This window comes from Melozone crissalis, unplaced genomic scaffold (assembly GCF_028551555.1).
Source record: "Melozone crissalis strain CALT ecotype California unplaced genomic scaffold, PUWL_Pcris_2 ptg000042l_1, whole genome shotgun sequence".
Lineage (NCBI taxonomy): Eukaryota > Metazoa > Chordata > Aves > Passeriformes > Passerellidae > Melozone > Melozone crissalis.
The window spans coordinates 30,295,642-30,314,175 of record NW_026535820.1 but is presented as its reverse complement, the minus strand read 5'-3'; the positions used below and the strand labels follow the sequence as shown (position 1 = coordinate 30,314,175).

At 39.6% G+C, this 18,534-nt stretch overlaps 1 protein-coding gene across 1 annotated transcript; it reads right to left on the bottom strand.

The window, feature by feature from the left end:
• Positions 1 to 7,722: 7,722 nt before the first annotated feature.
• GALR1 (galanin receptor 1) lies at positions 7,723 to 18,206 on the bottom strand. The gene is made up of 3 exons (XM_054285163.1): positions 17,505 to 18,206; positions 11,624 to 11,689; positions 7,723 to 8,219 (listed from the first exon to the last, which is right to left on the bottom strand). The coding sequence occupies exons 1-3, from the start codon at positions 18,204 to 18,206 to the stop codon at positions 7,902 to 7,904; spliced, it is 1,086 nt and encodes a 361-aa protein (XP_054141138.1). The 3' UTR covers positions 7,723 to 7,901.
• Positions 18,207 to 18,534: the final 328 nt, after the last annotated feature.

Here is an 18,534-nt window from a genome sequence, read left to right as displayed (position 1 = left end):
AAAGTAATTAAGCAAGATGAGAAGAACATACAGCATCATTTGCCTTTTTCCTCTACCAATGGCAATCCACATGCCAGTTTTCAATCACATTTCTTAATCACCATAAGACCTTTCCAGGCTTTGTCCCACTTGCGGAGTCATTCTTTACGCATCTTTAGATGATCACTAATTGACTGAATAAAAGCTGAGTTTTGTTGTGTTTTTGTCCTTCATATCTGCATAGCTCTCATACTGTTAATTACAGAAATATGAGTGCAAACTGACTAAGGCCAGAAGAGCCTTTGTGATCATAAGGTCTACATAAGATGCATTTTCTTCCTCACAGCAATGCCGTCACGTAGTCTGTATTTTGAAACTGAAATACACAAAATCTTTCAAGAAATAGCCAGATGTGATTTGAAGCAAGATGAATATATTACACTTGCTCATTAAGCATTCTGAGGTTATTTGTACCCGTGGCTTACTGTTAAGCCTTTCTCTTAATTAAGATTCAACTGCTATAGCCTAATTTCACTGTATGTGACCTTGTGAACTCACTCACTGGTTTCAGAGATGCAGAGCATCAGGTGTTTCTCTCTATACAGTGCAATGTGAAGTGACCAGGGCACTTCTTAACAAAAGCCCCCTGCACTGAGTTTACGTCACTTGGCAACAGCCAGGTGACGTAAATTTTTTAAAGTTTTTCTAAGCCTTCTGATGTTTACAGAATGATTTGTTATTCTTGTAAGGAACTTTCTCACACACTTTATGTAAATAACTTATTGTTTTGCATTCTTTTATGGAGGAGGAGAAATTTGATGGACTGTTGGTTTGTCCAGTGTCATTGGAGAGGTGGCACTGCCACCCTCCAATCCACTGTCACTTTTGAAAATCTATAAATATTGGAGTCAGAAAGTAAATGCTCTTTTTTTTTTGCCTTGAGAGAGCTGCGTGTCCATGTTGTGTTATTTCGTGTCCTATAGTGACACTTGGCTTTGGTAACGGGGCAGCCACAGGGGTGGCTGAAGGGGAAGGTGCCAGAAGGTGTCTGTGTGACAGAGCCAGTGCCAGCTCCATGGTGGTCCCAATGCTGGCCAAGGCTGAGCACACCGGTGACAGAGGGTGTCACACTGGCCACACTACTCTGGCACAGCACAGCCAAGGGGTCATGGGGTATGGAAACTGCAGTGGGAGAAGGAAGTGAGGACATGTGAGAGAAACAGCCCTGCAGACACCAAGGTCAGAGCAGAGTAAGGGGGAGCGGGTGCTCCAGGAGCTGGAGCAGAAATTCCCCTGCAGCCTGTGGTGCAGCCCATGGAGAGGCAGCTGTGCCCCTGCAGCCCGTGGAAATCCATGGTGGAGCAGAGATCCACCTGCAGCCCCAGAGGACCCCAAGCTGCAGCAGGTGGGGTCCTGAAGGAGGCTGGGAACCCAAGGGAAGCCCATGCTGGAGCAGGCACCTGGCAGGACCTGTGGCCTTGTGGAGAGAGGAGCCCACACTGTTGCAGGTTTGCTGGCAGGACTTGTGATCCCATGCTGGAGCAGCTTGTTCCTGAGGGACTGCACCCCATGGGAGTGACTCACACTGGAGCAGTTTGTGAAGGACTGCAGCCCGTGGGAAGGACTCATATTGGAGAGGATCATGGAGGACTGCCACTGGTGGGAGGGATTCCACAGTGGAATAAGAGAAGAGTGTGAGGAGTCTTCCCCTGAGGAGGAAGGAGGGGCAGAGTGTGATTAACTGGCTGCCGCCCCCATTCCCAGTGCTGGTCAGGGGGAAGAGGTAAAGAAAATAGGAGTAAGGTTGAGCTCAGGATGAAGGGAAGGGTGGGGAGAGGATATTTTTGAAAATTTGGGTTATTTCTCATTATCCTATTCTGATTTGATTGGTAATGAATTAAACTAATTTCCCCAAGCTGAATCTCTTTTGCCATGACAGTAAATGATGAGGGCTCTCTCCCTATCCTTACCTTGATCAATGAGACTTTCCTTATGTTTTCTCTACTGTATCTAGTTAGGAGGGCGTGCTGAACTGCCAGCAGAGTTCAGCTGGGGTATTTTGGTATTTTTAAGAAGTTCTAGGAAATGTCTTTGTGAAAGCCCCTCCCTTGCAGTGGTGCTTCCCGTGGCTCAAGTCCAGTGCCAATATCCTCTGAATTCAGGATTCCAGGGGCTATGCAGGTCATTTCAGTTACACAGAGTTGACGGTCATGTTTAGCTTACTGGCAATATCAGACTCATCATTTTCCAGTACAATAATAAGTTCTTAAAGTTTGCCTCATGTTCTTAATTCTCAAATGTACAACTTTTCATTTTACTCTTTTAAAGCTATCTGTTTGCTTGTGCTAAATTGTGAAATTCAGTGTAAAGGAACTGTCCCACCATCACCTCTACCGAAAATGTCACAACTACAAGACATTAGCAGTAATTTTTGTATTTTCTTTCAAAATCTTAATATTAAACTTCAACAAGTTAATAAATTCCTGACAGGTGTTGCTAGAAATGTCTATGTATCTCAGATGATATATTACTAGAGGTTTCATTTTTCTCAGCAAATTTTAGATGTGGCTAGATGTTTATAGAGGAATGGAATGACCATGCAATGGAAACTGTACAAAGTTTTCCAAGAAGAGAATGCTGCCATTAGGGAAATACTTCTATAAAATGAGAACTCAGTCTTCATCCAGTAAATGTATCTGGCCAAGGTGCGCCAAGATTTCTACAAATGTCATACACAAAGGGTTCTTGAGTACTACACAGTAAAATTGATTAAGTGTACATAATTTTAAATCCATGCTGTAGCATTTACTTTTGGCTTAAAAGGTTTTCGTTAGGTATAAAACTGATTATATTTTGGTTTCATGCTTAACCATGTATTTTTACTGTATTGAAATAGCCTTTGATCAATGTTAAAGCAAGTATACAGACAAATATGAACATACTTGACTGCTTTCTTCTTCCAAAAGTGAGCCACATACAGGCTTTCATAAAATAGTTTTGGACTTCACGTCATTGAAGAACTCATAGTTTTTTTCTCATATTCAAATATATGAATCTGACTCTATTTATCTGTCTCTTAAACTATACATAAATTACAGAGATTTAAACAACACTTGATTAAGAAATATCAATATATTCCATAAATATCAATAGACTTCTTACCAGCCGGGATGGAGGACCATGCCTCCTCCATGTAGGTACTTGAAAATCAGAGTAATTGCTATATCAGCTAAATTTTCAACACCTAGTGACATCTAGCCATCATACTCTATTCAGTTTTATGTTTACACTGTTTTTTCTGGAAGTTTTCCTGAAGATGCTTCTTGTTTTAATTATTATGTAAACATTTTTTAAGGAAAGCGGTTTGTACCTCATATAACAGAGCCAAGAAGAGATGGTACAGACCTATTGGAACTATCCCTTGAAAATTCATGCAAAGTACAATTTATCTCAGAACAAATGCACACTACTTTACATGCACTACACATTGAAACAAACACAATTTTTAAATTTTTTAGTCTTTGACATTTGCCCATGTACTGAAAACAACACTAACACAAGCTCTGTAAAATACAAGCTGTTCTTTTCTCTGCTGCTCTTTTCTCTGCTGCTCTTTTCTCTGCTGTCCTTGTTTCTCAAAATACCACAAATATCATTAGGTTCAATGTGTCACATCACACTGTGAAGCAACCTTGAAGATAACGTAATAAAATAATGTATTCACAGAATAAATTTCTTTCACTGCAACATTAAATGTATAAAGCTTAATGTTTACCTCTTGGAGATAGTGACATTATTTTTTGAAAATGGAGATCTAATCAGTTATGAAAATAATAAAATTAAGGCTTGAAGGAAGAGATGCATGCACACAAAGTAAAAGGCAATACAAAGCTCAAAGGACCATAACTTAGAAATTGTTAACTACAAAATTTAAGTTTGCTCCTTATACAGTCATAATATTTTTTACATATATTTTCAGCCAGTTTGGGCATATCTATGGAATTTATTACAGCATAAAATTTTGTTACTGACCATAGACATTCAAAATTTTTGAAGAAATTGTACATTTTCTGATACAAGAATTTAAGGGAATTATGAATGATTACATTACTACATATGTTTAGCACATACTTGTGACTGAGAACAGTGTAGCTTAATTACTCAGAAGCAGCAATTAAGTGTCAGCTTCACTTGCAGCTAATAAGATTCCTTTCTTCAAAATAAGGTAAGTGGACAACACAATTACCTGTGAAGTCGTACAGCTGAGCATAAAAGTTACATAAGTTCCTTCATTTTACTGTATGTTTGCACATATTCAAGAGTATGTTGGCCAAGTGCCATTTAATTGGTTTTTTTTTTTTGCTAAAGGAAATCTTTGGCTAAAGGACGGATCCTAAATCTGATTTAAATATAACAGTGCAGAGTGTGCATCTGGGTCCACACATATCTTGGAACTCTATTTTGGATTTTATTAGAGGAAGAAAAGAACTGCTGTAATCTTTTGTATAATACCTCAAACACACTACTCACAATCTGGCAGGGCAAACTGGGCACTAAGAGCCCTGGTAGAATAATTTCTTTAGCTCTTTTAAGGAGATTTCTGTATCTTTTTAATTCAAAAGTGATGCAAAGCAGAAAATGTAATGTATAAAATACAAACTTTGTTAGAAACCTGCTACAGTGCCTTAGTATGAGAGGAATCTGAGAAAAAAATCCTGTTACCCATTTTGTTTTGTACAGCATAGCATTTTCAAATTCACACAATGGATGGAATTAAGCGGGATTATTTCCTCAGGCCTAGCCAGAGAAATAGGTGTTTTTTTCCTTTCCTTTACTTCATGTACATTAAAATCAACCTTTCTGATTAGAAAAAGATGTAAAATAGCATACTAAGCCAGTCAATGAGGTGAAACTTTTGCTTTGCTTTCCACGAGAAACCGCAATCCCTGCCAACAAGCTCAGAACCTGGAAGCAAACAATCAGTTGCAGGGGCTCTTGGCATACATTCCCTGATTTTCTACCCAAATTGGCCATTTCTGTGGCAGGACACCTTGCTGACCAAGGGTACAGGGTTGGACACAGTTCAGACCACACATTAACGTTGCTGCTGTATTTGGAACCTCCGTGTCATAGCCGAGTGTGACAAAGTCACACTAGAGACACAGACCAACAAAGGCATCTTACAGGAAGGAAACTGAGCCTTAGAGTGTCAGCTGCTTCTTAAGGTTTGTCTGAAAAGTCAGGTAGAAGTTTTACTAGCATTCACCAGGAACAAGGTGGGACCTTTCTAAATAGTTGTTACAGAAATCCCTTCCCTCCCACTTCCTCATCCTAAAACTTTCAGACAGATGTAGCTCCATTACTATCAAGCCCCAAGGTTTAAAATTATGTACAATTAAGGAAAAAAAAATCTTCTCCAGGTGAAACAGTAAAATCAGCTTGTCATTATAATTTTTTAATGCAATTATATGTTTACATTTCAATTTTTATTCAAAATCATATAATAGCAATTTTTAAAAATTAAAAATATGATTTTTAAAATTGTGGAATTTCCTAAAATGTTGTAATTTCAGCTGAAGTTTGAAAATGTTTTAATAATTTGAGTGCTTGAGGTGATGAGTATCTCTCAAGGGAACTTCTTTCTAGGCTGTCTCCAAACCTCAGTCCCAGCCCAGGAAATGGTTTCCTGCAAAGATAAACCCTTCTTTACCAATTGAGAGGTTTTTAAAATATATATTTGTATATACTTATAATTTTGTTCCTAGAAATATCATCAAATAATCTCTTCACATGAAAGAATGGACACAAACACCATGCATGCAATAGCATGTCTTTGATATTATTTTACTGATTCCAAGCAGACAATACTGACACATAAACATAGCTATTTTTATATGAGCTAACTCTCCACAGTTGAAGTTCCACCACTCTGAATTTTTTTTTTAAAGCAAGTCTGTAGAGAAAAAAGAATCTGAAAGAGCATCTGGCCAACACCACTTGGCATCTTTAAAGACCAGGAGAAGGTTTCAGGACTCTCTCAGCAATTTTACACACAATACCAAACCTGGGGGAGTGGTGGGCATTCTGGAGAGCAGGCACACCCTTCAAAGGCCCTTGGTAAGCTGGAAACGTGGAAGAAACAGCTATCAAATGCATGAAGATCCAGAAAGCCAAAAGCCAAGTCCTGACACTTGCACTGGGACTCAATGCAAATCTGCAGAAAAGGATTTGAAGGCTTGTAATCAAATATAAGTCAGCAGTGTACCCTTGCAGCCATAAATGATGATAACATTGGGCTGTATTAGCAATGGCCAGCCAATGGGTCAAGAGAAGCAATTACCCTGCTCAGTGCTTGTGAGGCCACATCTGGAACACACTGCTCATTTTTGAACACCTCAGGTCATGAGAGGGATGGAGATGCTGGAGGAAGGGCAGTGGAAGGCCACTGACCCAGCCAGGGACCTGAGGAGAGGCTCAGGGCAGCACATGGTTCCAGAAGAGAAGGCAGAGGGGAAATTCAATGGCCATCCTAAAATTACACATTAGTCAGTTAGAGAAAAGACTTCAGGACATGGTGAAAGGGAAGAAAGCAGTGGTCACAAGACACCTCAAGGGAAATCCCAGCTGTGGATAAGGAAAAATATTTTAGTGAGGGTGATTAGGCACTAGCACAGGTTGCTCCAAATATATTGAATTGCCATCCTTAGAAATTTTCAGATTTTGCCTAGTCAAGGAAGTGACACAACTGAGGGTGTCCCTGACTTGAGGGATATCCCTGTCCAGGAGTTCCTTTAATGGTAAAATCATGTCTTACTCCAGCTAAAGGAATGTTTTTAAAGGAGTGTTTTTCCATTATTTCTGTAGAAATTTACCACCTAAAGACATTATAAGTAAAGTTATAAAATTGTGGAAATGACTCATTTTATCTAAGAATTTGCAGAATTGTACCATTTACCTTTTGTACTTTGCAGTAATTTAAATGCAACCTTCTTTATATTTCCAGTTTAAAATGACATGATATTAAGCTCCACCTACAACTTTTAAGGGAATGTTACCTTTAAATCCTTAAGCATTGTCTAGAGCTTCTTTATGAAACATAATAATTTAAAACATATGTATACATTGCACTTTTAAAACTGCATATCCATCTCAAAGCCTATGAAATTAAGAAAACACACTTATACATGCACATGCAGCAAATGAAGAGAAGCTTCCCTCAGTTAGACACAAATCCTCATTTTGGTACAATTACACACAGGCCATTAAAAATCCCTATATAGTGCTCACAAAAGTTCTGTGCATACAGTAAGGCAGCCAAATGAAGTTGAAAACCAATCCATCCTTGCTCAGTAAGACATATTAAAACCAGCTAAACAGATAGAAATAGCATTTCCTCTCTAAAGCAATTGCCTCAAGGTGTTCACAACTTATTCCAACTCCAAATCAGAGCCCAGGTTTACTTTAAAAATAAAAAGCATTGTTGAAACAATCAGAAGAGAGAACAAAAGCTTTCCTCTTTGAAATCACAGTAGTCCAGTATTTATTATCTGCAGGACAGGAAATGTATCCATTTTTCACTTTCATGGAGTAAGATGTCACAGGTTACCACATCAACATCTTCTTCTTGTACCTTTGTATGATTACTGAGTAAGAATACAGACATGTCATCTCAACATTTTTTTTTCTCAAATATCTATGAAAGTCCAAGAGCTTTATTTGACAAAGCTATCTAAGATGCAAAGGATCAGCCCAGGTTGTTTTCATATGAGTTTCACAAACTTTGGTTACAAATGAAACTTCAGTACATTAAATACCAATTAGCATTATCAAGATAAACCCAGGATAAAGCTCATTGTGCTTTTTCTTTTTCTTGGTGTTTGGTTTACATAAGGGAAGAGCCAACATACAGGGCTTCTCAACATTCACACATGGGTACAATTGGTAGAGGGTGGTGTATCTATCCGACTTTTATTTTCCTTAGCATCATTCAGAAGTGACTCATTACCAATCTGGCATTTGAAGACTTGTTTGTAGGCCTTCCTAAAATTTTCAGACAGAAATGCATATATGATTGGGTTCACAGAAGAATTGCTGTAAGCCAGGCAGTGTGCAGTTACCCTGAAGAGAAAGGAGGCTTGAGTCAGTGGGAAAACTCCAAATTCAGCCCAGAGATGGATCACGTGATGAGGCAGCCAGGAGATGCCAAAAACCACTACCACCACCAACACAGTCTGTGCTGTCTGAGACAAGGAAAGGAAAACACATATGTCTGATGAGCACTCAAGAAATCAGCTTTAAACCTACTTCAAAACTCCTGTTAGGATGAAAAAAACCAAAAACCACAACAAAAAAGTACACTGAGAGGGAATACACTGCAATATTTGTTACTGATTTCACCCCATTACTTATATGGGCTTTATTTTGCATAATGAATGGCTGCAAGGAGAACCCCAGCCTTGGAAAATGTTATAGTAAACAGCAAATGCACAACTTTCCTCAAAGGTGAAGAGTGATGTTCCTAACTCCCTACACAAAAGCTTAACCTTTTCTGAAGTGCACCTAAGCCTACTGTAAAATAATGACAACAGGGGTCTGTGGGAAATCTCATCCAGATCTGATGAATTTTAGTACCGTGCACAATAATTTCTGATTAAAATTTCAAGGGAGATCTATTATGCATGGAGGCAGCTGGTGGAAAAGCTTAGAGCTTGCTCAAGTGCTTACTAAAGCAAGCTTTTTGGAAGTGACTCCTTTAAACACAGAATTTCCACAGAATCATGCAAAACATTCTGGGATACAACTAGTGGGGAAAAAAAACGTAAGGGCTTGAAATTTCTGTTGATTGCACATTATCAAAACCAAGCTGGAAGTTAAAGTTCACCACCCAACACTAAATTTAAAAATGGAACATAAAATATCCTCAGTGCTGCTTCCACACTCCACTTCTACTGTCTATGAGAGGACCATCAATTTCACTAGATCCATTCTAGGCTCCAGAATCAGTCAGGAGGGACCCTGCTGGTGTGCAGGTGGTCTGTCAGGGCACAATGGAATTTGACTGTCAATATTTTCTTTAGCTTTCACTTACTTCAGAAACAGCAGTTAGTGCTTTGCAGTGGCCTAAGTAATCAATATATAGTCCTCTACCAAGTACCTCTTTCAACTAAATAAGTCTCCAAATAAAAGTCTAATAATAATTCCAAAGCATATTATGTCACGAGCCATTATAATTTCAATATTAGCACTTTATAATATAATTTTTCTGATAACTTCTTTACATCCAAAACTAACCCAGGGGTCACAGAGTGATAAATATTGCAGCATAGAAAATATGTAGATTTTTTGCTAGTTTATTGAACTTGGTCTATACTTCTTGAACTGATCAACACTCAGTAATAATTAAGACTGACCTAACTAATCAGAACATGAGTTAGCTTAGAAAAACTTATGGGAAAAACATTTTGATTTCTGTAGCAACAGGCCAAAATAACTTATGACAGATGCTGTTGTTGGTCAGTATAATCTCACAATAGAAACCAAAGGACATTAAATCTGCAGTTAATATAACATGGTTAGTCTAAAGCAAGCATCTTTTTTCATAAGACATTCCTCCACTTAGCCCTATGGAGTTTAAATCAGTTGCCACTTGAACAGCCACAAAGATATTTTCTTTTCAGGTCTTATCAGGAGGTTGTGTTCTAACAAGACTGCATAAATTAAGAGCAGTTTATTCTCTCATTGATGTGTTCAATGGGTTAATATTCCAAGTGAAAATAAATTTTCAGGATACCACACGTGCAATTACTTCAAAAGAGGCATCTACTTCAGTTTGCTCAAAATTCTGAAAAAAATTAACCAGGAAAATCACTGACATTCAATAGGCTGTAGATGCACCTGAAAGCAGAGGGTGACAATGTGTCTCTTGTAACTGTTACTAAAGGTATTTCAGAGCTGCAGAAAAAGCAATTTTGTGTTAGGAAATCTCACAACATCTGCTTTATCCCAATGTTCCTCCTTAGCCTAACTTCAGAGCTCACTTTTCCAAAATCATCCCTTTGTCTTGCAAGCAAGGTATCACTAAAGAGCAGCTCTTTTTTACTTACTGGGAGCTTGCTCAGGGTTTCTCATTAGCAAATAAAACCCACCTGAAATATATGACATTAATATTGATGCTTTGTGACCAAAACCCATGAAAAATAGAATTTAGGCAAATTAATATTTTTCATTATTTTTTTCCACACATGCAGAAAATTTATTTTAAGATTCTGCTACTAGAATGTTCATAAAGGTTTGAATAACGCTAAAAATGTATCATTACACCTGAAATGCATTCTTCACGAGACAGTAGAAGGAAAAGAAGAAAGACATGGTAGCCAGAGAGAGCACTAACAGACTCATGAGGACAGAGTCACTTTGAAAAACATGAGTTATGCCTTAGATTTAGAAACTCATCTTCTAAGGCAAAAAACCCATATGGATTGCTTTTTGGATTTTTTTTTTCCTCTTTGGCTACTGAGCCCTGATACATTGAAGAAGTCTTGATGATATCTGTAATGCTTTATCCTGAAGCTATGAAAGTTAATTCCTAGTGAGATCTACAATTTTTGAGTGTTAATGGTTAGAGGAAATGCAGAGATATTTCCAGTTTGAGAACAATTTAGATGAGAGATGGCAATGTATAAAATGTCTTGAAAACTATACCTTTGGCCCTGACAACATTAAATGCAAAAGTATATATGTTAAGTATTTTACTGAGTCGGGGCCATAATGTTTTTAATTCTAGGAATCAAAATCTATTGATTAGGATATTTTTCAAAAAAATGGGAATGCATAAATGAGAGAGTAGTTATTCCCTGTTGAGTCCATGTATATCTCATTTACATTGCAGGCACTCTCCATGCCCATATGAAAATAGTGATCAGATCAAATGAAGAGCTATAGCTTAAGGGGCTTTTCCTCCACATCCATAAAATGAGAAGTTAGTCAAATGATCACTGTGGTCAAATCTGCTCAAAAATCACAACCACATTATAACTGACAAATTCTCTGTTTAAAGGCATCTTTCAAATATTGTTCTAAATCATGAAGCTTATATTCTTCTTTAAAGACCTTTCATGATTCTATTTGTATCCAGTACATAACTCATGTCTTGAATGTAAGAGAAGAAAACATTGTGAGGAAAATCAATAGAAGAATTGGTGAATCACTAAAAGTTTCTTATTAGACTCCTATTGGGAAGCACAATAAATTTAATTTTAAAGGTCCCTCATGCAACCTAGGAATTATTCAGTAAAACAGTACAAAATCAGATAATTAAAAATAGAAAATTAAAAATCTCATAATTTGCAAGTCAGGGGAAAATATCAGTGAGGAAAAAAAGTAAAAAATTTAACACAAAAGACAGGTTGTCTCCCTGTGCCTAAGTTTCAGATGCGCTGAAGTTTCAAATATGAGGATCTCAGGTAATGGCTGGATGCAATGTGATGGAAAACCTGGATCAGAAGAGATTCTGATCTGTTAAGTTCAGAGGGACACTGAACATTTAATTAAATACTTCATTCTAATTTCTTCTCTCTGTATCAAATTAGCTTAGCCATAAAACTAAAATACACACAAATGAGTATTTGCAGTGAATGCAACATACCTTTTTCTTGGATGCTTCTGATTTCTTTGACATGTTTTTTAACTTCTTATGCAGATGATTAAGAACCTGAAAAGATTAATTTGCATCTCTTTATCATATTTCCCCAATTTCTATTCAAACAAAGTTCAAACCTGTGCATCTTAGAGTACTCTTGTGCTCTCCACTACTTCATTCAGTGATTCACTAACAGACATCACTGAACCAGCTTACACATTTCAAACACGCACAGTAGGAAAATGAAAATAATTACATATGTGAGTCCATGTGAACCAACAAAACCAACGCAGACCACAACTGAATTCTTACTAAAATATTCAGATGTATTACATAACAAATACATATCACAAATTAACAAGGAAATGGATGGAAATCTATCTTGTACATAGGATTAGCAATCTCTCTTCTTCCATAAAAAGTCAAAAGACTTGGTTTAGAATGACCTTTAGTGTGTGTAACATAGAAAAGTGTATGTTTTGAGTCAGAGCTTTTCTGAGTCACCTGTATAATTTGTTTCCTTCAGATGAATGCTTGATTAGTATAATCAAGATCCTGGCACTATTTGATCTTTGAAAGAAGCTTAGGTTTTCAAGAATAATTTATACTAAAATGAGAGATGACACATGAGGCATGACACATGAGGCATGACTTTTCACAACACTGTGATGATACTCACCATGCATCTTTCAGAACCCAGTTTTAAAAATACATCACTAAAAGGCTCATCGTCCAAGAGCAGAGTCCAAATTTTAACATAATTATTTTGCACATAAGGTTTTGGATAGAGGATGCAGAGATCTTGGGTTGGGGAAAAGGGCCCAAATTCAGATTCTTTCATATAATCTGGTGACATTTTCTCTGTGTTCTTGGGGTTGCACAGCTAACCACTATTAAGACAGACATCAGTCAAGATGATCTAGAGACTTTGGCATTTGAGTTTTATAGACACACATATTGATTTAAAAGAAGTAAGATGGTATTTATGAATATCCAGAGCTCATCAGCAGACTTAATTTTTTAGGTATCTACTCTTAGATACCAGAGAAACACCAACAACAATTAAAAAAAAGAAATTACTAATAACCATTTAATATTGTAAGTGCAACTCATTTGTGCCTGTCTGTGTACTACCCTGAGACTCACCCTGCATGCATTTCCTACTTGGAAACACTATCCAGGCCACTTCAGGGGGCTAACCTGAGCTAAGAAAAAGCAGTAGAAAAATAAATGGGCTTTCCCTTGGAGAGTCCCATTTTGACTTCATTTCTTTCTTCTTCAGTATGAAGCAGGCCCAAAGGAAAGAACAGAATCCCAGAAGAGGACAGAAGCAGAACAGGGAGATGACTGACTGGCTCACAGACTTTTTATTCACCTCCAATCACCCTGTAGAGACCAGCTGAATTGCTGAGTCCATCAGTGAAAAACATAAAACATAAAAAAGGCATGGGAGAAATGCAATTAAGTTCATGTCCCATCACTGCTGCTTCATCTCTCATACCCCTTTCACATAATTTACAGTGATGGGCTGTTTCTACTGGACCTTTGCAAATTCCATCACGTGCCTCCCAGGGATTCTCCTTCACACCCCAAAACTAAAGTGAGATAAAATCTTTGCAGAAATCAGAACTGCAAAACAGTTTTTAAAGTTAAAAACATTTTTTTTCTTCTGTTCTGAAACTTTTAGCACAAAGTTTTACATTGTATCTCCCTCCAGTTCAAAGAAAGATGCAGGAGACAAAAGAGGTAAATTGGACATTTGAGGGGGTTGGGAGGTGATGGAGAAGGGTTTTGTTGTCAATTTAGATTATAACCTTCAAATGAACCTTATCAGCTTCCCCTCTTTCGGATTACATACACATTTCATAAAATAAGTATTTGCAGTGAAAACATATTGGCATAGTATTGTACCAGATGGCATGAAATGTAGCAGCAAGACAAATAGGCAAGATGCAATTACTTATCAACAGCAGTGGAACAGCTCTCAAAGACCTACAGAGACTGCTTTTTCCCCATTGTTTCAGAAACTACATTCAAGATGGCTTGAGAGCCCTGACTGAGGACTTTGACCAAATCAAGTTGAGAAAGAGATTTTTTTCAACACAGGAGTGAAGAAAATAACTTCAACTACCTGTGCCTATTCACACAAGTCTACCAAACATTATGAAAGTTTGAAGTCTACAGTGTTAAAAGCCATGTTTGCTGTCTGGCATTTCACTGACCACACCCTCATTATCAGCCACTGAAAATCATGCAGAAGGAAAGCCTGCACAAGGTCACTGTCAAGTAAGAATGAACTTCTTGTTTTACAGATAATGTAAGCATTACATTCTGAACCACCTTTGTAGAATGAACCTGATTGAAATTCAAGTGCTATTGCCTGCAATCCATGTTTTAAATTCACTACTTCTATTGTCATCCTATTCTTTATCCTCTTTCAATTAAGACTGTGTTACTAACGTGTCATAGCTTTTATTTTTCTCTTTCAGTGAAGTTTAATAAACTTTTCCCCTTGCTGCTCAGCAAAATTTAGGATTTAATATCCAAAGCCAGATAAGCTTGTGTTTTATATTGAGGCTGTTACTTTTTATAGCTTAGTTTTAACCAAGTCTGTAAATCATACATGATATGAATTCAGAATGTTCAGAATGATAGATAACAATGGAAACATTCTTAAGGCAAGACATATTTGTTTTAAAGAAAGCTTTTAACATTATGCATCTATAAAAGGAAATGTTTGCTAATAACTACAGGTGTCCAACCTAAAGGTTTGATTGAAAGAGGCCTGACTTACAAGGAGTGAATCCTTGAAAAATGGAGGTACCCAAAATTAGTTGTAAGATTGCACAACCCTGGCAGATGTCAACTGTTAGAAGCTGCCTGGGAATCATTTATCCCTTTACCCTTTAAGGACACATTAGTGAGCAAATGTTGTAGCACTGTTACGAACACATACAAAAAGTCAGCATTACAAAAATACAGCAAGTAAAAAGATAAGCAATAAAAGAGTCAGAACACAAGGTAAGTACACAGTGCTGAGACCCAGCTGATCACTACATAACCACTGCTCCTCCCTCTGACGTAGTGACCTTCTTTCAAGAGTACTTCTCTGAGGAAACAGAGAACATAGAATTAGCAACATCTCTTCTTCCATAAAAAGTCAAAGACTTGGTTTAGAATGACCTTTAGTGTGTGTAACATAAGAAAAGTGCATGTTTTCTATTGATTTGTGACTTTTTACGGTGTTCCCAAAAAGATGTGTCTTCCCTGTACATCGCTAAGACCTCTTCCTTTTATGGCTTGTCTGGTGTTTAACAGCTGAATGCAAGAAGACTCCTTAAAAGAGAGAGGATAATGGAGACTCTCCACCTTCTTCCTTGTCTGCTATTCTCCAAAAACTAGGGAAGTACCCTTCATTCTGATATTTTCACTCCTCTATCAAAAATTTGCATTGAAACTGAACTACTTGTGGAAGAGAGAAAAGAGGTAGCTGTACACACAAGACAGAGCATGATCTCATAAATCTCTGCCTGAGGAGCATGTATCACCATGAGATATTTTGGGAGGACACTGCTTCCAAATACCTGGCACAACTTCAGCACTTCTGTACATTGTAATAGCATTGTTATCCATAGAAAAAATAAAAATCTCTGCTAATACTAAATAAATGTGAAATGAGAAAGAAAAAGAACTTGGCTCCCTATTAGAGTGTCTAAAAAATGAGACTTTCAAATCTGAAAGTTCAATTGCAATTTGTTTATGAAAGAGGCAGAACTGCCTTAAAGGAGTCTGGAAAAGGCAATCTATTCAAATAGAGAAATAAGTGTCATTTGTCTTAATTTACAGCAGCAGAAGATTGCGTTATCTCGCTGATCCACAGTTCATGAAAACCAGTGAAGTCCATAAGAAACTAATGCAGAGATTAATGTCTCCTAATGTCTACAGACTGAGGGAGTTGGGGTTGCTCAGCCTGAGAAGGCTCTCCCTGTCCCACAATACTGCAGTTGGAGGTTTGTCAGTGGCTCCTAGAGAGGGCAGGAGTGAGTCTTGAGCTGCAGGGTACAAATACCTTCGATAGCTCTGTACAAATCACGGCACTTTTCAGCCTGTAAACTGATGGGAATACCAAGTATCTCCTAGCTATCTTCTAAAATTCACCCGTTCGGGTCAGCTCCTCCAGCCTGACACCAAGGCAAGCAGGATCACACACACAGGCTCAAAACACATCACAAAGCCAGAGTGAGACCCTAGCCTGGCAATAGTTTAAGCACACAATTTTATTGCAATTTCAAGTGGCCTTGATTTTATTAACTTGTTCTTGGGCATATTTTTCACATAGACTTGCTTTTGTTGGCTTGGAGGGGTTTTTGTTGGTTTTTTTTTTAGCTACCTATTAATACTAATATTGAGAGATTTACTTCTGTAGAGGTGCTTTGTAATGACAGAGTGTGTTGTATTTACTATTCTGGTTAAGCATATTTGCTTTTTTCATGCCTACACTGTACAGGACTATGCTAATTTTGAAAGATTTCTTTTTAATCTTCTCTCATATAATTAGACTTCAAAGGCCAGTACTTTATGCTGAAACAGAAGATGCTTTGGCTCTGAAAAAGAGAAGAATTAGTACCTGAAAGCCCCCTGTTCACACATTCTATAGTGTTCTCCCTGCAATGTGCAATACTTTCCTCAAACTGACAGTCTATCACTACAGCTCAGTCATATTCACCACAGTAGATGAAATAGCAGTGTATTCATTCAGGGAAAGCAGGATTTGGTTTATGTATGAAAACTTGTGTTTCTGCTTCATTTGCCAGGTTGCATTTTTTCCACTATGAACAGCCATTTAGAAATGTTGTCCTTTGCGTTCTGCATGCCTTGGTTTCATCAGAGTTGGACAACGTTTCAGCCTCAATTTGCACATCATAATTAAGCTGATGTAATATATGTGAAACTGAGCAGAACATAAAATTACTTGTTCAAATTAAATACTTCAGGTACATCTATTGAACTTGCCAGTTGAAGAACTGAATTAAGCAGTCGGTATTTGCAAGAGCAGTCCTATCCTCTCAAATGTAAATCACTGCCTAAGGAGAAATCCTGCAACTGAAGGCAGCTGGCACAGAAACAGCAAGATACCAGCAGGTAGCAACTGGTGCTCCAGATCCTGTTCAGCAGCAAGGAGAGGATCGTATACTGAAGGCTGCAATTATTACTCCAGAAAAATGTGACAATTTGCTTAAGGAGAAGTGTCCTTAAATACTCATATTCAGGCACCCTTAACTATTGCTTTTTCCTACCTGGGTTCTCCTGCCCTGCTCCCTGGAACGACCTGCTTTTGCCAAAGTCAGAGGTAACTCTCTCACAACTTCAACTGAGGCAGGACATGGCACCACAGGGACCAGGCAGCACAAAGCACATTTTACTCAGATAATTTTTTTCACTTTGAAGTGCACTGCACATTTTAAAGAACCACAATGCTTCATCTGAAGCATGAACAACTTGTTGCTTTGTTGTACTTTATTGAGTAAAACTCCTCACGCAGCACTGCAAGAAATTAAGAGTTATGGTGACAGAGAAAGCAGCAGAGCACGGGGGCTTCTTAGCATTCTGTAGCAAGCAAATCTGTCCCAGTGATTGCCGGAACACCCCTCCCCACTCACTCCATGCAATCCCTGTTTTGACCTCTCTGTGATATTGAACATACGTTATCAGCCCTCAGACATCCCTCAGCTATAAAACCTGCCCTTTCCCTTTGTGGCACAATCTCACCCCTGCTCCTTTTTCTCCCAACATTGACAAGTCCCTCCACATGCCCAGAAATGTTCCTATGGCTCATGGACACCTTTTCCACCACTGTGTCCCTCCCATCCTTTTACACTTGCCCCACCTTGGCATAGCAGAAGGAGATGAGCAGCAGCGGGAGCAGATACCCGAAGACGAACGTGCAGATCACGTAGACCTTCTTGTGGCGTGGGTTGGGCCAGAACTCCCAGCAGAAGGTCTGGTTGCTGGTCTCGCGGTGGAAGATGCGCTGGTGGTGAGCCACGGGCGAGGCCATGGCGAAGGAGAGCGCCCAGATGAGCCCCACGCCCAGCATCGCGTTCCGGGGCACACGCAAGGCTGAGGAGCGTCGGGAGTGCACGATGGCCACGTACCGGTCCACAGACATGGCCGAGAGCGTGAAGATGCTCACCAGCATGGAGATGGTGAAGAAGTAGTGGATGAACTTGCAGATGAAGGCTCCCAGCACCCAGGTGGGGAGCACGTAGACCGTGGACTGGAAGGGGATGCAGAAGAGCAGGTAGGCCAGGTCGGCGATGCTCAGGTTGAGGATGAAGATGTTGGTGGTGCTTCGGCGCTTGCCTGGCTTGCTCCTTGCCAGCACCGTGATCACCAGCGTGTTGCCCAGCACCCCCAGGGTAAAGATTAAACCGAAGACGATCAAGGTGATGAAGTTCTCGATGCCGATGCCGAAAAGGGGCTTCCCCTCCGCCTCCGGCAGCCCGGACAGGTTGAACTCCCCGCGGGGCGTCTCTGCCGCGGCTCGGGACAGGTTGAGGGGCGCCGCCGCGGGCTCTCCGGGCTCCATCCTTCCCTTGCGCGCCGGGCAAACTTCCCGGCACCGGGGACCGCGGCGATCCCGGGGCGGCCGCCCCACCAGCGCCGGCGGCGGGCAGGGAAGGACGGAGGCGTCGCCGCGCTGGGCGCAGCCTGCGCTGCCGGGAGCGGAGCCGGCGCGGCCGCCCCGCCGCCCTCCGCAGCCGCGCTCCGCCCGCCCCGGCACCGGCACCGGGCCCGCCCCGCCCGCGGAGCCTCCGCGCCTCTGCGCTGCTCCGGGAGACTGAGCTCCCCGGGAACGCGTTTTCTCAGGAAGGGGAGGTGGGGTTTTCTTGCCCTCTTTATTTCCCCCCGCCTTT